This window comes from Cherax quadricarinatus, chromosome 8 (assembly GCF_038502225.1).
Source record: "Cherax quadricarinatus isolate ZL_2023a chromosome 8, ASM3850222v1, whole genome shotgun sequence".
Classification (NCBI taxonomy): Eukaryota; Metazoa; Arthropoda; class Malacostraca; order Decapoda; family Parastacidae; genus Cherax; species Cherax quadricarinatus.
In genome coordinates, this window is record NC_091299.1 from 22,037,193 (window position 1) to 22,059,165 (window position 21,973).

Below are 21,973 nucleotides of genomic sequence, written 5' to 3' on the forward strand. Positions count from 1 at the left end.
CAGCTATTGAAACTCACAAAAAGCTCTAGTAAGCATTTGGTGATTACAGAATGGGTCAGACACAGTGTTTTGAATGGTTTTCTCAGTTCAAAGCAGGACAACTGTCAGTTGAGGATGATGAACACTCTGGTCATCCACCAACATTAAAATGATGCCAACATTGAAAAAATAAGGAAGGCTATTCACAAAATCATCATCAGAATATCCAGGACATTTGAAGTGCTGAAAATAGTGGCTGTGAAATCTGTGCCGCACTTGCTGACTCAAAACCAGAAAGACCATCATTTTCTGGCCAAAAACAACATGGAAGTCATCTTCCTACCCTCCCTACTCCCTAGTCCCCTGTGACTTCTTTGTCTTCCCAAAAATATAAATGGCAATCAAAGGGCAGTGCAGCATATTAATAACAAAGGAAATTCGAGCAGAATTGCAGGCTGCGTTAGACACTGTTAGGAAAGAAGAGTTACTGAAACGTTTCGAGACGCGTTAGAGGTGTTGGGATCAGTGTATAGCCTCAGATTTATCAATTAAACTTTATCATAGGTATGTATGTAAATGAAAAATTACTTAAACATGGGGTTCGTTACTATCAGTGGTTTCGGATATCCTCGGTAGGACCTGGAATTTATCCCCATGTATAATGGGGTCCTACTGTACTTCAAGGAAAATAGCTTCAACTAGGTGATTATGTAAGCCTATGTATTTTTTTTTCCCAGTGGTCCAGGAACTTTTTGATAGCATCTTGTAAGTCAGAGATGGAAGGAATGTGTCAGGAAATCCTTTCGTCACACCCATAACAATGTACAATATTACTCTTCCAATCCTTCCTATGGATACAATTATACCCTCGCTTCCTTCCCTACCCTGCAGCGCTGTATAGCCCTTGTGGCTTAGCGCTTCTTTTTGATTATAATAATAATATGGATACAATCACTATGTACCTTCCTGCGAATACAATCACTATGTACCTTCCTATGGATACAATCACTATGTACCTTCCTATGGATACAATCACTATGTACCTTCCTATGAATACAATCACTATGTACCTTCCTATGGATACAATCACCATGTACCTTCCTATGGATACAATCTCTCTGTTCCTTCCTATATATACAAATCACTTTACCTTCCATAATCCTTCCTATGGATATATTCCCTTTGATATCAGTCTCATTCTTTCTTACTTAACTGTTAGGCATTTGTATAGTATTGATCTTAGATGGGTACAGTACTTAATGTGTGTGATGTCTTCCAATATTTTGCTATCCATTTTAATCTTACACTCAAACTAGCAATCCACTGTAATGCTATATTTAAGCTAGCTGTCCATTTTAATTCTATGTTCAAATACATCTTGTCATTTTTAATTCTACGTTCAAGTACATTTTTCCTTACAAAAAAAAATATATTTCATATTTTTTTTGTAAGGAAAAAAATTTCCTGCCTTTCAAATATCACTGCCTAGATTTTATAAGCATTTACCTCAAATCTGTTTCCTGAATTGGACTCAGTGTGAAGAACCTGATCTCTAAAAGTATAAGCATTTTTGCATTTACTGTAGTTTGTGTATTTCTGACTGATCTATAATAATAATGTTGAAACGTTACCTAGAATAACATATAATTAAGTTAATGTAAATTAACCTGTATTTATGTATGCAGGAGTTAACTGGAAATGAAGACATATACAGGTAGCTTATGTCTGGCAGCATATCATTAATTAATAATGATAAAAATATAATCCAACTAAGTGCTAAACCCAAAAGGATCATACAGCACTGCAGGTTGTAATGTGCTAGAATGAATATGTGGGGCAAGTGTGTGCAAGAGGTAGGCCTAGTAGTAGTGGGAGTGCTAAAAGTAAAATATAATCAAAGTTGGTGAAATAAGTTAGTTTCTGTTAAAAGGTCAAAGTGGGAGTCTGTCAAAGGTAGGACTTTCATCAAAGTTAGGAAGAATAAGTGAGCTTGGGCGGTGGAGACGTCGGAAGTGATCTCTGTATGCTCACAGGACAATCTATGAAGAGATGATGAACTGATAAAAGTAAATTGGCAAGCCTCACAGAGTGGTGCTGATTCTTTTTCACATGAGACATCCACGAGTGAAATGTATGTCCAATATGTAGACAGGAGAGAGTAGTCTCCCAAATATTACATCAATGGTATGAAAGAAGACATCTATATTGACCACTGACTTTTATACATGAAATACTTTAATAATGATTTTGCAAGTCAATAAATTCCCTCCATCATTTTAAACTGTCAGAACCTTCTATTATACATTCAAATCATCTCATAATATGTAGTTTTTAAGGTCCAAGAATGCCACATATACTTCCTCTTTGCTACATATTTTTCCTAGTTATTTTTTAACCCATCCTCTTAAAGATGTCAATTTCTTAAATACTGTTTTAAGCATATTTCTTGATAAGACATTATTTAGGTTAGCTTATACTACTGATATTAGTAAAATTTACTCAATGATAACATACTTTAGTGTCAAGAAATGCAATAACACATAAAAAAGAAAAAACTTTTGAGGTGTGAACAGAATATGAAGATGAAATGAGTAGATTGCAAAATACACTTGTTAAATAATTGATTTTCATTTTAGTGTCAACATCACACAACAATGTCCTTCAACCAAAGTGAAATACTGACTTAGCTTAGGAGGATGGAGTGTATGTTTTGCAGCAAATATCTGAGCTTTGCATCCCTTCTCACTTAATTTGGAAACTTGTAAATTCCCTTACCTCAAATGTTACCATCTCCAAACATTATGTTCGATGTAAATATGATTTCCTCTGAACTTTATGCTCAATATAAAATGTAATATTTTGATTAACAATTTTTTCAATGAGCATTTATTTTTTGTTTTGTGTTTTCTTCCTATGTTTAATATCACCATTTGCACATTATGACAAGCTTAAATACAAGTCTATATGATGTAAAATCAGTATTAACGAAGACAAAGACCCAGTATCATTATGCAGTGTCACAAGGCCTCTCCAGAAGACATCGTGTAACACTGAATAATGATTCTCTTTCTTTGTTTAGTAGTTTTACATAATTTAGTAGGTTGGTAGACAGCAACCACCCAGGGAAGTACTACCGTCCTGCCAGATGACTGTGAAACAAAAACCTGTAATTGTTTTGCATGATGGTAGGATTGCTGGTTTCTTTTTCTGTCTCATAAACACGCTAAGATAACAGGGATATCTTGCTACTCCTACTAACACTTTGGTCACACTTCACAGACACGCACATGCATATATATATATATACATACATCTAGGTTTTTCTCCTTTTTCTAAATAGCTCTTGTTCTTTTTTATTTCTTCTATTGTCCATGGGGAGGTGGAAAAGAATCTTTCCTCCGTAAGCCATGCGTGTCGTATGAGGCGACTAAAATGCCGGGAGCAATGGGCTAGTAACCCCTTCTCCTGTATACAATTACTAAAAAAGAGAAGAAGAAAAACTTTATAAAACTGGGTTGCTTAAATGTGCGTGGATGTAGTGCGGATGACAAGAAACAGATGATTGCTGATGTTATGAATGAAAAGAAGTTGGATGTCCTGGCCCTAAGCGAAACAAAGCTGAAGGGGGTAGGAGAGTTTCAGTGGGGGGAAATAAATGGGATTAAATCTGGAGTATCTGAGAGAGTTAGAGCAAAGGAAGGGGTAGCAGTAATGTTAAATGATCAGTTATGGAAGGAGAAAAGAGAATATGAATGTGTAAATTCAAGAATTATGTGGATTAAAGTAAAGGTTGGATGCGAGAAGTGGGTCATAATAAGCGTGTATGCACCTGGAGAAGAGAGGAATGCAGAGGAGAGAGAGAGATTTTGGGAGATGTTAAGTGAATGTATAGGAGCCTTTGAACCAAGTGAGAGAGTAATTGTGGTAGGGGACTTGAATGCTAAAGTAGGAGAAACTTTTAGAGAGGGTGTGGTAGGTAAGTTTGGGGTGCCAGGTGTAAATGATAATGGGAGCCCTTTGATTGAACTTTGTATAGAAAGGGGTTTAGTTATAGGTAATACATATTTTAAGAAAAAGAGGATAAATAAGTATACACGATATGATGTAGGGCGAAATGACAGTAGTTTGTTGGATTATGTATTGGTAGATAAAAGACTGTTGAGTAGACTTCAGGATGTACATGTTTATAGAGGGGCCACAGATATATCAGATCACTTTCTAGTTGTAGCTACACTGAGAGTAAAAGGTAGATGGGATACAAGGAGAATAGAAGCATCAGGGAAGAGAGAGGTGAAGGTTTATAAACTAAAAGAGGAGGCAGTTAGGGTAAGATATAAACAGCTATTGGAGGATAGATGGGCTAATGAGAGCATAGGCAATGGGGTCGAAGAGGTATGGGGTAGGTTTAAAAATGTAGTGTTAGAGTGTTCAGCAGAAGTTTGTGGTTACAGGAAAGTGGGTGCAGGAGGGAAGAGGAGCGATTGGTGGAATGATGATGTAAAGAGAGTAGTAAGGGAGAAAAAGTTAGCATATGAGAAGTTTTTACAAAGTAGAAGTGATGCAAGGAGGGAAGAGTATATGGAGAAAAAGAGAGAGGTTAAGAGAGTGGTGAAGCAATGTAAAAAGAGAGCAAATGAGAGAGTGGGTGAGATGTTATCAACAAATTTTGTTGAAAATAAGAAAAAGTTTTGGAGTGAGATTAACAAGTTAAGAAAGCCTAGAGAACAAATGGATTTGTCAGTTAAAAATAGGAGAGGAGAGTTATTAAATGGAGAGTTAGAGGTATTGGGAAGATGGAAGGAATATTTTGAGGAATTGTTAAATGTTGATGAAGATAGGGAAGCTGTGATTTCGTGTATAGGGCAAGGAGGAATAACATCTTGTAGGAGTGAGGAAGAGCCAGTTGTGAGTGTGGGGGAAGTTCGTGAGGCAGTAGGTAAAATGAAAGGGGGTAAGGCAGCCGGGATTGATGGGATAAAGATAGAAATGTTAAAAGCAGGTGGGGATATAGTTTTGGAGTGGTTGGTGCAATTGTTTAATAAATGTATGGAAGAGGGTAAGGTACCTAGGGATTGGCAGAGAGCATGCATAGTTCCTTTGTATAAAGGCAAAGGGGATAAAAGAGAGTGCAAAAATTATAGGGGGATAAGTCTGTTGAGTGTACCTGGTAAAGTGTATGGTAGAGTTATAATTGAAAGAATTAAGAGTAAGACGGAGAATAGGATAGCAGATGAACAAGGAGGCTTTAGGAAAGGTAGGGGGTGTGTGGACCAGGTGTTTACAGTGAAACATATAAGTGAACAGTATTTAGATAAGGCTAAAGAGGTCTTTGTGGCATTTATGGATTTGGAAAAGGCGTATGACAGGGTGGATAGGGGGGCAATGTGGCAGATGTTGCAAGTGTATGGTGTAGGAGGTAGGTTACTGAAAGCAGTGAAGAGTTTTTACGAGGATAGTGAGGCTCAAGTTAGAGTATGTAGGAAAGAGGGAAATTTTTTCCCAGTAAAAGTAGGCCTTAGACAAGGATGTGTGATGTCACCGTGGTTGTTTAATATATTTATAGATGGGGTTGTAAGAGAAGTAAATGCGAGGGTCTTGGCAAGAGGCGTGGAGTTAAAAGATAAAGAATCACACACAAAGTGGGAGTTGTCACAGCTGCTCTTTGCTGATGACACTGTGCTCTTGGGAGATTCTGAAGAGAAGTTGCAGAGATTGGTGGATGAATTTGGTAGGGTGTGCAAAAGAAGAAAATTAAAGGTGAATACAGGAAAGAGTAAGGTTATGAGGATAACAAAAAGATTAGGTGATGAAAGATTGAATATCAGATTGGAGGGAGAGAGTATGGAGGAGGTGAACGTATTCAGATATTTGGGAGTGGACGTGTCAGCGGATGGGTCTATGAAAGATGAGGTGAATCACAGAATTGATGAGGGAAAAAGAGTGAGTGGTGCACTTAGGAGTCTGTGGAGACAAAGAACTTTGTCCTTGGAGGCAAAGAGGGGAATGTATGAGAGTATAGTTTTACCAACGCTCTTATATGGGTGTGAAGCGTGGGTGATGAATGTTGCAGCGAGGAGAAGGCTGGAGGCAGTGGAGATGTCATGTCTGAGGGCAATGTGTGGTGTGAATATAATGCAGAGAATTCGTAGTTTGGAAGTTAGGAGGAGGTGCGGGATTACCAAAACTGTTGTCCAGAGGGCTGAGGAAGGGTTGTTGAGGTGGTTCGGACATGTAGAGAGAATGGAGCGAAACAGAATGACTTCAAGAGTGTATCAGTCTGTAGTGGAAGGAAGGCGGGGTAGGGGTCGGCCTAGGAAGGGTTGGAGGGAGGGGGTAAAGGAGGTTTTGTGTGCGAGGGGCTTGGACTTCCAGCAGGCATGCTTGAGCGTGTTTGATAGGAGTGAATGGAGACAAATGGTTTTTAATACTTGACGTGCTGTTGGAGTGTGAGCAAAGTAACATTTATGAAGGGATTCAGGGAAACCGGCAGGCCGGACTTGAGTCCTGGAGATGGGAAGTACAGTGCCTGCACTCTGAAGGAGGGGTGTTAATGTTGCAGTTTAAAAACTGTAGTGTAAAGCACCCTTCTGGCAAGACAGTGATGGAGTGAATGATGGTGAAAGTTTTTCTTTTTCGGGCCACCCTGCCTTGGTGGGAATCGGCCGGTGTGATAATAAAAAAAAATAAAAAAATTATGAAATTATCATGATACACTTTTTACCGTATTTGTAGAATACAAATGCAACTACAGTGCTTAAATCTAATTATACTGTATAACATTTATTAAAATATTTTTTTATACTTGTTATACAGTAAATCCTCAATATAACACTTTTAAAACAATGGGTAAAAATCTGCTGCTTAAATTGTACTTTTAACTCCTTTAATCTCTATATTTATTGCAATATAAATAAGTATTGTGTGAACAATACCATCTTAGGTATACAAGAAAATATCTAGGTGCCTTTTCTATGTTATTTTTTATATTATTCCAATTTAACAAACACTTGGACAATCCTCCCAATTAGTTTGTTATATGGAGGGTTTACTGTGAGTGACAATGTTTTTTGGACTTGACAATGGTCCAGGATGGACCAAAATGTCTAAAGTTTCTTCTCTAAGTGTGGATTATTTATGAATTTGGAAGAGCCTTTGGCTAACTTTTATTTAAATCCAGAAGTTTAACACAACAATGACAGCTTTTACATATAACAAACTGGATAAAACAATACTATGTGGTAACATACATACATGCAATAAACTTTTCAATTAAACACAATTTATTCAATTACCTGTTTAAACAAGTGAAAACTTATTTATAATTTGTATGAGAGAAGGTAACTGGTATTCACCTTCTAGTTATTTATTATACTGTACAGATTCAAATAAATTTAAAGATAAAAATACATCTTCTGCAATACGACGTTTTAAATATACAAACACGATTTATTTCAGCTTTACAAAAGCACAACTGTATATTGCTTGGCTACAGTAAAAATAGTAGACTGTGGTAGCATTTTTTATGCAAAAATAATAATTCATTATTAGTAAATTCATCTCAGCAACATAGTAATTAAGACATTAAAGCTTACTTTATAAGCTGTTAATGCTAGGTTCTACTGCTCATTAAAAAAAGTTTCTTTGGAAGTTTCCAAATACAAAGTACAGTGAATCTTGCTCTAACTGTTCCCAATATTGTATAAAGCTATTTCTACTGCAAAAAATTAAAATATTGCATGTTTTCCAGCAAGGAAAAATATTGATACGTCTTAATCACAAGTTTTGCACTTAATTTTCAGTCAGTGTGTTGCCATGGAAACAAAGAACATACAAAATAATATATCTTGTACATCAAATAACATACTGTACCACTGGAAGATTTTGAAAGACATATTTCTAACAGAACTGTACAATTTTGTAAAATATACAGTACTACAATAATTTACATGGAAGCAGCCATTGCTTCACTTTTCCCTTTCCTTATTCCTGGTATGCCATTCTGTCTGGAATGTTTGGAGGTTGATAAATCTGTTGGCAGAGAGTTAATTACAGACTCACTTTTTCTAGTTAATATAAGTTGTTTAGCCTCCCTTCCCTGAGTCTTAGGGTGAAGCTTAAGAATATTTTGCTGACTATGACAGTGTACTTTAGCCTCAATCTGATGTCTTTTGTTTGAGCTGAGGCATGGAGAATGTGGATAGCTCGACTTTGGAGATGGCAATGGAGAAATAGTTAGTTCAGGTAGAAATGTCCGAGGAGAGAGTTGGCCTGGAGAAGAAGTACGCGAGATATAGCAAGGTGAAGATGACCGAGAAATGATATGGCTTGTAATAATGGGTCGAGGTGACAACTGACTGGGTGAAGAGGACTGAGATATAGTCATATTTGGTATGATACGTGGGGACAAACTTTGGCTAGGTGAAGTGACACAGGAGATGGTTAAGCTTGGCATGAATATCTTAGATGGTGGCTGACCTGGTGAAATTGCTAGAGATGCCTGGCTTGGTGAAGATGAACGAGAGATGGTTAAGCCTGGCAAGAAGGGACGAGAAGAACTATTGCTGGCTGGTGAGGTGGTAGTGGAAGATGAGTCACTCCAATGGATGGTGTTGCTAGGAGAATTAGCTGACCCTCTGGAGGTTTGTGGAGATTCTGGCTTCTGGAAGGTGAATATGAAGTTCTGCAGCTGTTGGATAGCTCTGTGGACTTCCTCTTCTTTACGCTGCAATTCTGCTCTCTCAGAGCACTGTGCCTGGTAGGAAATTAATAATACTGTACTTTTAAATTAATTTAAACTGGATGATCAAATTAGTGTTTCATACTGATCCACATATTCACTTTAGTAAGTGCCCCAAAAATACTATTATGTATTATTAAGTTACTACTTAGTTAAAGGGTGGAAAATCTGATTTATGACACTGCTCTGCAGCAAGATATATTAATTATTGGAGGTCATGGGGCATTATCTACTGCATTCTAATACAAAGTAGTAGGCTGGTAGATGGCAACCTTCCAGGGAGGTACTACCCTCCTGTCACATGATTTTAATATATGATATGATATTTTATGATATGATATGATATTTTAATATGATATGATTTTATATAACTGGACTTGAGTCCTGGAAATGGGAAATACAATGCCTGCACTCTAAAGGAGGGGTTTGGGATACTGGCACTTTGGAGGGATATATTGTGTATTTTTATATGTATATACTTCTAAACTGTTGTATTCTGGGCACCTCTGCAAAAACAGTGATTATGTGTGAGTGAGGTGACAGTGTTGAATGATGAAAGTATTTTCTTTTTGGGGATTTTCTTTCTTTTTGGGTCACCCTGCCTCGGTGGGAGACGGCCAACTTGTTGAAAAAAAAAATAAAAATAAAGAATGATTTTAGGTAGTAGATTGGTAGACAGCAGCGACCCATGAAAGTACTACCATCCTGCCAAATGAGTGTAAGACAGGAACCAGTATTTGTTTTACATGATGGTAGGAGTGCTGATGTCTTTTATCTGTCTCATAAACACACAAGATAACAGATATATTTTACTACTCTTATTACTAGTTCTTGTTCTTACTTTCCTTTTATATCCATGCAGAAGTGGAATAAGAATTTTTTTCCTCTGTAAGCCACGCACATTGTGAAAGTCAACTAAAATGCTGGGAGCAATGGGCCAGTAACCTCTTTTCTTGTACGGCTTAATAAAAATAAAAAGAAGCACACCTTAAAGTTGGGATGTTTGAATGTGTGTGGATGATAAGAGAGAGATGACTGTGGATGTTAAAATGAAAAGAAGCTGAATGTCCTGGCTCTAAGTGAAAATGCTGAAGGGGGTAAGTGAGTTTCAGTGGGGAGAAATAAATGGGATTAGGTCAGGGGGTTTCTAATAGAGTTAGAGCTAAGGAAAGAGTGGCAATAATATTGTATGATCAGTTATGGCAGGAAAAGAGGGAATATAAATGTATAAATTCAAGGATTATATAGAGTAAAATAAGGGTCAGATGTGAAAAGTGGGTTACAGTATTAAGTGTTTATGCACCTGGAGAAGAGAGAAGTGTAGAGAAGAGAGATTTTGGAAGATGTTGGGAAGTTTTGAACCAAGTGGGAAAGTACTTGTGGTGGGGGGGACCTAAATGTTAAAGTGGGTAAACTGTTGTGGAGGGAGTAGTAGGTAAGTTTAGGGTGCCAAGGGAAAATGAAACTGGAGGGCCTTTAATTGAACTATTTGTAGAAATAAGTTTGGCAATAAGAAATACATATTTTAAGAAAAAAGAGGATAAACAAGTATACAAGATATGATATAGCACATAATGAAAGTAGTTTGTTAAATTATGTATTGGTGGATACAAGATTGATGGGTAGGCTTCAGGATGTGCATGTTTATAAAGAGGCAACAGATATATCAGATCATTCTTTAGTTGTTGCTACAGTTAGAGTAAGAGGTATATGGAGCAAAAGGAAAAGTGCAACAGCAAGTAAGAGAGAGGTGAAAGTTTATAAACTAAGGGAAGAGGAAGTTAGGGTGAAATATAAGTAACTACTAGGAGAAAGGTGGGCTAATCAGAGTATAGGTAGTGTGTGGGTTGAAGAGGGGTGGGATAGTTTTAAAAAAGTAGTGTTAGAATGCAGAGCACAAGTTTGTGGCTATAGGAGGGTGGGTGCAGGAGGAAAGAGGAGTGATTGGTGGAATGATGAGGTAAAGGGTGTGATAAAAGAAAAAAAGGTGGCTTATGAGAGGTTTTGACAGAGCAGAAGTGATATAAGAAGGATGGAGTACATGGAGAGTAAAAGAGAGGTGAAGAGAATGGTGAGGAAGTGCAAAAGGAAAGCAAATGATAGAGTGGGTGAGGTGCTGTCAACAAATTTTGCTGAGAATAAGAAAAAATTCTGGAGACAAATAGGTAAAGCCTAGGTAGTAGGATGGTAGGTAGCAACCACACAGGGAGGTACTATCATCCTGCCAAATAAGTGTGAACTGAAACCTGTAATTGTTTTACATGATGGTAGTATTGCTGGCACTTTTTTTCTCTCTCTCATAAACATGCAAGGTTTCAGGTACATCTTGCTACTTCTACTTACTCTTAGGTCTCACTACACATGAATATACAAACATATATATACAAACCCATGGGGAAGTGGAATAAGAATCATTCCTCCATAAGCCATGAGTGTTGTAAAAGTCAACTAAAATGCCGGGAACAATAGGCTAGTGACCCCTTTTCCTGTAATAAATTGTCAAAGTGGGAAGTCTGAATGTGTGTAGATGTTGTGCAAATGATGAGAGAGAGATGATTGTGGATGTTATGAATGAGAAGAAGCTGGATGTCCTGGCTTTAAGTGAAACAAAGCTGAAGGGGGTGGGAGAGTTTAAGTGGAGAGGAATAAATGGGATTAGGTCAGGGGTTTCAAATAGAGTTAGAGCTAAAGAAGGAGTAGCAATAATGTTAAAGGATAAATTATGGCAGGAAAAGAGGGACTATAAATATATTAATTCAAGGATTATGTGGAGTAAAATAAAGGTTGGATGTGAAAAGTGGGTTATAGTAAGCATATATGCACCTGGAGAAGAGAGAAGTGTAGAGGAGAGAGAGAGATTTTGGGAAATGTTGAGCGAATGCACGGGGAGTTTTGAATGAAGTGTGAGAGTAATGGTGGTTGGGAATTTCAATGCTAAAGTGGGCAAAAATGTTGTGGAGGGAGTAGTAGGTAAATCTGGGGTGCCACGGGTAAATGAAAATGGGGAGCCTTTAATTGAGCTATGTGTAGAAAGAGGTTTGGTAATAAGTAATACATATTTTATGAAGAAGAAGATAAATAAATATACAAGGTAAGATATAGTACGTAATGTAAGTAGTTTATTAGATTATGTATTGGTGGATAAAAGGTTGATGGGTAGGCTGCAGGATGTACACATTTATAGAGGGGCAACTGATATATCAGATCATTATTTAGTTGTAGCTACAGATAGAGTAAGAGGTAGATGGGAAAAGAGGAAAATGGCAACAACAAGCAAGAGCGAGGTGAAAGTGTATAAACTAAGGGAGGAGGAAGTTCGGGTGAGATATAAGCAATTATTGGCAGAAAGGTGGGCTGGTGCAAGTACCAGTAGTAGGGGGGTTGAAAAGAGTTGGAATAGTTTTAAAAATGTAGTATTTGAATGTGGGGCAGAAGTTTGTGGTTATAGGAGGGTGGGTGCAGGAGGAAAGAGGAGTGACTGGTGGAATGATGAAGTAAAGGGTGTGGTAAAAGAGAAAAAGTTAGCTTATGAGAGGTTTTTACAAAGCAGAAATATTATAAGAAGAGTAGAGGATATGGAGAGTAAAAGAAAGGTGAAGAGAGTGGTGAGAGAGTGCAAAAGGAGAGCAGATGATAGAGTGGGAGGGGCACTGTCAAGAAATTTTAATGAAAATAAGAAAAAATTTTTGGAGTGAGTTAAACAAGTTAAGAAAGCCTAGAGAACGAATGGATTTGTCAGTTAAAAACAGAGTAGGGAAGTCAGTAGATGTGGAGAAGGAGGTCTTGGGTAGATGGCGAGAATATTTTGAGGAACTTTTAAATGTCGACGAAGAAAGGGAAGCGGTAATTTCATGCACTGGCCACTGAGGTTTACCATCTTTTAGGAGTGAAGAAGAACAGGATGTGAGTATGGGGGGAGGTGCATAAGGCATTATGTAGAATGAAAGGGGGTAAAGCAGCTGGAACTGATGGGATCATGACAGAAATGTTAAAAGCAAGGGGGATATAGTGTTGGAGTGGTTGGTATTTTTGTTTAATAAATGTATGAAAGAGGGGAAGGTACCTAGGGATTGGCAGAGAGCATGTATAGTCCCTTTATAAAAAGGGAAGGGGGACAAAAGAGATTGTAAAAATTATAGAGGAATAAGTTTATTGAGTATACCAGGAAAAGTGTACGGTAGGGTTATAATTGAAAGAATTAGAGGTAAGACAGAATGTAGGACTGTGGATGAGCAAGGAGATTTCAGAGTGGGTAGGGGATGTGTAGATCAAGTGCTTACATTGAAGCATATATGTGAACAGTATTTAGATAAAGGTAGGGAAGTTTTTATTGCATTTATGGATTTAGAAAAGGCATATGATAGAGTGGATAGGGGAGCAATGTGGCAGATGTTGCAAGTATATGGAATAGGTGGCAAGTTACTAAATGCTGTAAAGAGTTTTTATGAGGATAGTGAGGCTCAGGTTAGGGTGTGTAGAAGAGAGAGAACTTCCAGGTAAAAGTAGGTCTTAGACAGGGATGTGTAATGTCACCATGGTTCTTTAAAATATTTATAGATGGGGTTGTAAAAGTAGTAAATGTTAGGGTGTTAGGGAGAGGGGTGGGATTAAATTATGGGGAATCAAATACAAAATGGGAATTGACACAGTTACTTTTTGCTGATGATACTGTGCTTATGGGAGATTCTAAAGAAAAATTGCAAAGGTTAGTGGATGAGTTTGGGAGTGTGTGTAAAGGTAGAAAGTTGAAAGTGAACACAGAAAAGAGTAAGGTGATGAGGGTATCAAATAATTTAGATAAAGAAAAATTGGATATCAAATTGGGAAGGACGAGTAAGGAAGAAGTGAATGTTTTCAGATACTTGGGAGTTTACGTGTTGGCGGATGGATTTATGAAGGATGAGGTTAATCATAAAATTGATGAGGGAAAAAAGGTGAGTGGTGCATTGAGGTATACGTGGAGACAAAAAACGTTATCTAAGGAGGCAAAAAAGGGAATGTATGAAAGTATAGTAGTACCAATACTCTATATGGGTGTGAAGCTTGGGTTGTGAATGCAGCAGCGAGGAGGCGGTTGGAGGCAGTGGAGATGTCCTGTCTAAGGGCAATGTGTGGTGTAAATATTATGCAGAAAATTCGGAGTGTGGAAATTAGGAGAAGGTGTGGAGTTAATAAAAGTATTAGTCAGAGGGCTGAAGAGGGGTTGTTGAGGTGGTTTGGTCATTTAGAGAGAATGGATCAAAGTAGAATAACATGGAGAGCATTTAAATCTGTAGGGGAAGGAAGGCGGGGTAGGGGTCATCCTCAAAAAGGTTGGAAGGAAGGGGTAAGGGAGGTTTTGTGGGCTAGGGGCTTGGACTTCCAGCAGGCGTGCATGAGCATGTTCAATTGGAGTGAATGGAGACTAATGGTATTTGGGACCTGACGATCTGTTGGAGTGTGAGCAGGGTAATATTTAGTGAAGGGATTCAGGGAAACCAGTTACAGTATTTATATATAGCCAGACTTGAGTCCTGGAAATGGGAAGTGCAATGCCTGCACTCTAAAGGAGGGGTTTCAGGATATTAGCAGTTTGGAGGGATGTGTTGTGTATCTTTATATGTATATGCTTCTAAACTGTTGTGCTTCTGAGCACCTCTGCAAAAACAGTGATTATGTATGAGTGAGGTGAAAGTGTTGAATGATGATGGAAATATTTTCTCTTTGGGGATTTTCTTTTAGGGTCCCCTGCCTCGGTGGGAGACAGCCGACTTGTTAAAAAAAATATATATATATATACAAACCCCTCTGGGTTTTCTTCTATTTTCTTACTAGTTCTTGTTTATTTCCTCTTATCTCCATGGGGAAGTGAAACAGAATTCTTCCTTTGTAACCCACGCATGTTGTAAGAGGTGAGTAAAATTCCAGGAGCAAAGGACAAGTAACTCCTCCTGAATATATTATTAAATTTAAAAAGAAAAACTTTTTTCTTTTTAGGTCACTCTGCCTTGGTGGGATGAAGAGAGGGAGGCAGTAATTTCATGCATTGTCCAGGGAGGTATAACATGTTTTAGGAGTAAAGAAGAGCCGGATGTGAGTCTGGAGGAGGTGTGAGGCACTAGGTAAAATGAAAGTGGGTAAAGCAGTTGGAATTGATGGGAACATGACAGAAATGTTAAAAGCAGGGGAGGATATAGTTTTGGAATGGTTGGTACTTTTGTTCAATAAATGTATGAAAGAGGGGAAGGTACCTAGGGATTGGCAATGTGTGTGTATAATTCCCTTATATAAAGGGAAAGGTGAAGCAGCCCAGCCACCGTGGAGAGAAGACGTCGTCGTTCCTGCTCTTCAGCTGAGCAACTCTGAACACTGTTGCTCGAGATTTTTCTTGGGTTATCCTGATTAGTTCTTCACCAGAGCTGAGAGGAAACTTGCTTGCAGTCACTTCGAGCCCCATCCCATCAAGAGGGTACGGCGGTGACTTGCTTGCTTGTTCACCCCTCTCATCCCCATCCCCCCATCCTTCCCCATCCTCCCCTCACCCAAACATCAACACTGGCCCACACACTAACACACTACACACATTGCTATCCTTCTGACTTTCCTATCTTCTTCTTTTTCGGCAACTTCGCTTTGGCGAGTTAACACAAGGCATTTGAACATCAGGTAGCCCGTGTGGTTTTTTAAAATCCGGCCAATCTTTGCCTTGGGCCCTTTCCCCCTCACCACTCGAGGGTAGGCTATCTTAGGGGCTGACCTTCATAAGTCAGCTGAAATAGGATGCTAGAATAACACCAAGGAAAGTTCCCTTTTTGTTAAGAAACTCCTCTGCCAGATGTTCCTTCCTAGACATCATGGCGAGGATACGAGTAAGATTACGTATTGATGGAAATCAAAAGTCGATGAAAGAAATTCTAGCGTGTATTTGCTCGAACTCAACTGTTGCTCCAGTGGATGTTTTTCAAACCCACGCTGGAGCAGTACTTCTCCTCTCTTCGGAATTAGAGTTACTTCAACTGCTGAAGCACGATGTCCTTGAAAAACTGAAGACTTCTGGTATTACCCCAGTTGCACCTGAGAGCTATCAAGCTCAGAGGACTGTGTTTGTTGCCAGAATTAACAGTTTCATGAGACATAGCACAGCGAATGAAATTGTTGAGGACTTTAATACAGAGAATTCTGACTTTAGGGCTGTCGAAGCACATAAATTCTCTAAACCTAACAACAACAAGGTAACCTTAAAGTTAATACTTGAGACACCTGAGGAGGCCAAACTTGTGTGTCAAAATGGCTTCAAATGTTTTGGCACCAGATGTACACCTGACCAAATCTCTCTTGAACGATTTGTCAGTGTGACACAATGTTTTAAATGTTATGCCTTTGGTCATAACACCAACAAATGCAGTACTCAAGGGCAGATTTGTAGCATTTGCTCTGGCCAACATTCTTATCGAGATTGTAATAATAAAAATACACCCAACTGTGTCCTCTGCAACGGAAAACATCATGCTGTTTCTGCTATTTGTCCTGAAAGGAAAAAGGAAATGCAGAAAATTATTGAAGCCAAGAAACTGTCCACTTCTAAGAAGACCACTCCCCAGGCACCGCCAACGATGTCCCAAACTTCCTTCCCAGCTCTGCCTGGATCAAGTGGGACTCCTCAGGTCTCTACCAATGGTTCCAATGTTTGGAATTCTGCCCCTCTTGGAGCGCCCCACCTACAACATACACAAACGCAACAACAAGGTTCAGTCTCATCTCCTGTATCCACAGCCGGGGATATGACGAGAGCACAACTAATGTATATGATGGCCAAAGACATAGCAGGTGGTGACATTCAACTCTGCTCTCAGGTTTTAAATGATCTGTTAATGGCTAATGGGATCACTCCCATCACTATCCCAGAAAATGTGAAGGCTATTATGACCCAGCCTTCTCATAACAAGAAGTATGTACCCTACTCTACATCTAAAAATAAGCCTAAGTCATCCCTGGCCCAGGGATCGCCCACCTTGCATACCCAGGTTGTCAACTCCCCTCAACCCGATAAGTCAACACCTGAACATAACAATGCCCCAGAAATTGGTGCCTACTCTCCCGCTATTGAAGCTGATCCTGTTGAACAGGAACTTTCCCAGGGTAACTCACCTTGCCTACCTAATTTTCCCTTGGAGCCTCCACAGTCTCCCATTAACTCTCACGAGCCTCTGCTTCCTGTAACTGGGAATATCATACCTCAGTTTTCTGATGATGACTCTAACGATTCTAATGAGTCTGTTAATATTACCACCTCTAGTGAAGATGATGGCATTTTTAATACACAAGCAACTACGCAGAAGTTCCCTCCCCCCCTTGACGAGTCCAGCAGGGATAGTGTGGATACCAAACATGACATTACTTGCAGACGTTCAGACCGCAGTACACGAGCGAAGTGCAAGAAATAATGGGGATTACAATTTTCCAACTTAATGTTCAACATTTCTTTAATAACCATTACCTCCTTGAGGTTGAACTACATAATTACAATCCCGATGTTATACTCTTGAACGAGACAGCTGCAAGAGTTGATCAACATATTAAATTACGTGGTTACTCTACTGTGGAGAAATCGAGAGGACCCTTTAGTGGTGTAGCCATCTTAGTTAAATTAGGCTATACATTTAAAAATATTCATGTTGATGAAGATAACATTCTTGCAATAGAAATGACAACGTCTCATGGACAACTAGTGATAGGAACTGGATATTTTCCCCCGAGACAACAATATATAGAGTCAATTCCTCTACATAAGATATTAAGCAGAAATATTCCAACAATTCTAGCAGGAGATTTTAATGCTCATCACCCTGCCCTCTTCAACTGTGGAGCTGGTATTCCACTGGGTGACTTAAAAGGAAAACAACTATTTAATATCATGACAGCTAGAAACTTGTCATTTCAAGGCCCATTCTTTAAATCGTACATTGGACCTCATCCAGGGACACCAGATATAGTACTGACAAACAGAGACTGTGACATCTTTCACTGTCGTATATCTCCTGGTGGAAACGTAGGATCTGACCATATCCCTGTTATAATACAACTACAAACTTCTCCATTTGGAATCCCTGTACCTCCTAAACCTAATCTTAACACCCTAGGATTTGACCCCTTCAGGGCATTTCTGGGTGAGGATGAAATTGTCATTGGAAAATCTACCTTCCACTGCAATTGATGATGCAATCAGGTCCCTGCATAATCGAATAATTGAAGCTACTAATGCAACTTGTCAATTAGCTTCCACAAAGATATACCAACAATATAAACCTACTAGGGAAATTAGAGACAATTTAAGAAATTATCAAGCAGAATGTGGAAGGCATCTTCAAACGTGACAACCACCAGTAGCTACACTGCACCGATTAAGGCAAGAATTAATTAACATGATTAGTCATCACAAACGGGACTTATGGAAATTGCTAGTTCTTCAAGCTAATCAGTATAAACGTGAACCAGCAAAATTTTGGAGTAAGATCCGACAACTTTTAGGGGCAAAGCACTGATGAGGATGAAGAAGATGTTGAAATTAAACTTGACGATCCACAGGACCAGGCTAATTTGATGGGTGATGTATGGGAAAAAATTCTCTCCCACAATAACAGTCGTCGATTTAACAATAATCATTATCAGTTGGTAAATGAATGGAGAGATGAGAACTTGGATGATCTACAACCACTACCTTCCATCGATACTTCAACTCTTGAAGATACCCACCCGCTTACTAGACCTATTACATTACTAGAGATGAGTCAGGTTATTGGAAGAATGCGAAATAGAGCCCCTGGCCTCTCTGGAATAACAATGAAACAAATAAAGTTCCTACCCAGAAATTGTAAACAGTCTTTGGTAAATATCTTTAATGCCATCTTGGCCTCAGGACATTTTCCAGTGGTTTTTAAGACTGCTAGGATGATCTTTCTTGGTAAGCCCAATAAAGACATCCACCAACCTGGGAACTATAGACCTATATCTTTACTTGAAGTCACTGGAAAAGTTCTTGAGAAAGTCATTTCCAACAGATTGAACTACTATATGGAGTTTAATCACTTTTTCACTGAAAAACAATTTGGCTTTAGAACACATAGAGGTACCAATCATTCAATAAATGTTATTTTCGATACTGTAGCAAGTCTAAAACATCAGGGCAATCTTGCCTTAATTGCCACCAGAGATGTTCATAAAGCTTTTGATAGCTTATGGCATGATGGCCTTATATACAAACTCATTGACCTACCAGACCATAACTGGACTTTTCTCAGATTAATATATAATTTCTTAACTCAAAGAAAAATCATTCCCACCTTTCATGGCAGGTCGACAGAGCCTTTTATACCGACAGCTGGTGTCCCACAAGGTTCTTGTCTCAGTCCAATTCTGTTCAACATTTATGTGAATGACCTTCCTCAACCAGAGTTTAATGATACAATTGTGACACAGTTTGCAGATGATGTTATTCATGTCGTCTCATCAACTCCGGTAACAGGAAAATACAAGTATGAGAGAGTCATAGAAAAAATGAATATTGAACTTCGTAGAACATCTAATTGGGAAAAGAAATGGAGAATTACGACTAATCCTGACAAGGTCCTTGTTAGCACGATAGGATGTTTTGCATCAACAATTGAAGATAAAGGGGGTATCTCCATCAGAGGTACACCTGTAGCCATTAGAAACCCTAACAAGATTTTGGGATATGAAATAGACAGGCTGCTCCACTCAACATCTCATGTAACTAAAAAGATCAACATAGCCAAAGCCGGTCTTAGCAGTCTCTTTCGATTCAATCAAGCCCCTCAACATGTCAAAAAACATCTGTATAAAATGATAATAAGACCAATACTCGAATATCCTTGTGTCCCAATGTCATTAACAACAAAGACCAACATGCTACGGTTACAAAGGGTCCAGAATAGAGCTCTTTGCTTCATTACCGATACCAGGAGGAGAGACAGAGTTAAAATGGCAGATTTACACATACAACAAGATATTACTGCCATAAATGTACGCCTCGACACCCTAAAAAAGAAACAGCTCTATACAATGCAAGAACTATACATGCCAGATAGAGAACATCCTATACAAGTGGTAAATACCACGGATTATATCATCAATACTCCTCCTCACAGGACTCAAAGAATGACTCTCCCACAGAGGGTCCGTCGTTTTATCCATAAAGATGATTACCATCGACCCATGATATTGAGCAACCTGCCTGATGAAGAAGATTGGGTAGCACCAGAACCCTTCTATGTATACTGAGAAAATCATCGCCCCCAATTAGGGAGACATATAACAATCTAATGTAAAAATTATGCTATTTACCATGGCTGGACACCACCTGTAAGAAGCCATTGTCACGTAATTCTATAAACTGGCCAGAAAATTATTGCCTTCATTGTCGCATAAATATCCGTTGTGCAATCGCAAAAAAAAAAAAAAAAATTGCAACTTGTATAATTACTACCAATTCAGAGTCATGTACTTATATATCTGTTATATCTATGTGATTCTGATGGGTTAGTATTATACCCCTTAAAGAATATCTTATCATTTCACATACACTTTTTAAATTACACCAAAGTGGTTGGGCCACTTACCTTTTATATCCTACCTCTCTCCCCCCTCCCACCCTTTTCCAATATTTCCATCCTTACCCATCCTTCTTCCTTACCCATCTTACCAAAGCTCTGGTCATATGAAGAAGAAGAAGGGAAAGGGGACAAAAGAGACTGTAAAAATTATAGGGTTCTAAGTTCTCCATGTGGATGTGGAATAGAATTCTTCCTCCATAAGCCATGCGTGTCGTAAGAGGCGACTAAAGTGCTGGGAGCAAGAGGCTAGTAATCCCTTCTGTATACATTACTAAATTTAAAAAGAGAAACTTTTTTCTTTTTGGGCCACCCTGCCTCGGTGGGATACAGTCGGTGCGTTGAAAGAAGTTTAATGAGTATACCCGGCAGTGTATGGTAGGGCTATTACTGAAAGAATTTGAGGTAACACGTTGGTCTGGAGTTTCGTGACTCTCTGATCATGGGTTTTAACCATACCTGTGGTATGGTTTGCAAACGTGTCATTACAATTTTGTAAGTCACGAATTGGAGGTTAGACAGAGAGCAGGATTGCAGATAAACAAGAAGGCTTCAGAATGGGTAGGGGATGTGTAGATCAAGTGTTTACATTGAAGCATATAAGTGAATAATATTTAAATAAAGGTAGAGAAGTTTTCATTGTACAGTGGACCCCCGGTTCGCGATAATAATCCGTTCCTGAGAGCTCATCGTAAACCAAAAATATCGGAAAGCGAATCAATTTTTCCCATAAGAAATAATGGAAATCAAATTAATCCGTGCAAGACACCCAAAAGTATGAAAAAAAAAAACTTTTACCACATGAAATATTAAGTTTAATGCAATAGAATAGTAATTACAATAACAACAATAACAATAAATAACAATAAATAACGAAAGAATAATTGACACTTACCTTTAATGAAGATCTGGTGGTGATTGATGGGATGGGAGGAGGGGAGAGTGTGGATGGTGTTAGCATTTAGAAGGGGAATCCCCCTCCATTAGGACTTGAGGTAGCAAGTCCTTTTCCGGGGTTATTTCCCTTCTTCTTTTAATGCCACTAGGACCAGGTTGAGAGTCACTGGACCTCTGTGGCACAACATATCTGTCCATAGAGGCCTGAACCTCTCGTTCCTTTATGACTTTCCTAAAGTGGTTCACAACATTGTCAGTGTAATAGTCACCAGCACGGCTTGCAATAGCTGTCCACAGTCTTTTCCAGGCAGAGTTCAAGGTCCTCTTAGTCACTCCCTCCCAAGCCTTACCTACAAGTTTTACACAATTGAGGATAGTAAAGTGATCCTTCCAAAACTCCTTTAGAGTCAATTGAGTTTCTGTGGTCACATCAAAGCACCTTTCAAACATAGCTTTTGTGTACAGTTTCTTGAAGTTGGAAATGACCTGCTGGTCCATGGGCTGCAGGAGAGGAGTGGTATTAGGAGGCAAAAACTTGACCTTAATGAAACTCATGTCCCCACAAAGTCGCTCTGACAAGTCTGTAGGATGACCAGAGGCATTGTCTAATACCAGGAGGCACTTAAGGTCTAATTCCTTTTCAATTAGGTAATTTTTCACACTGGGGGCAAATGCATGGTGTAACCAGTCATAGAAAAAGTCCCTAGTGACCCATGCCTTACTGTTTGCCCTCCACAGCACACACAAATTAGCG

General features: G+C 38.8%; 1 protein-coding gene across 3 annotated transcripts in view; it reads right to left on the reverse strand.

Annotated features, from left to right (window-relative positions):
* Positions 1-6,594: 6,594 nt before the first annotated feature.
* Positions 6,595-21,973, reverse strand: part of LOC128685463 (uncharacterized) — an 84,224-nt gene continuing 68,845 nt past the window's right edge. Inside the window, exons 10-11 of one of the 3 annotated variants that reach the window (XM_070082933.1) lie at positions 8,455-8,731; positions 6,595-8,247 (exon numbers count right to left, since the gene is read on the reverse strand). In XM_070082933.1, coding sequence (XP_069939034.1) covers positions 7,922-8,247; positions 8,455-8,731 — 603 coding nt within the window. In that variant the 3' untranslated portion in view covers positions 6,595-7,921. Of the gene's footprint in view, positions 8,732-21,973 lie in introns of all 3 variants that reach the window. The other 2 variants (XM_070082934.1, XM_070082930.1) reach the window with 2 other exon arrangements.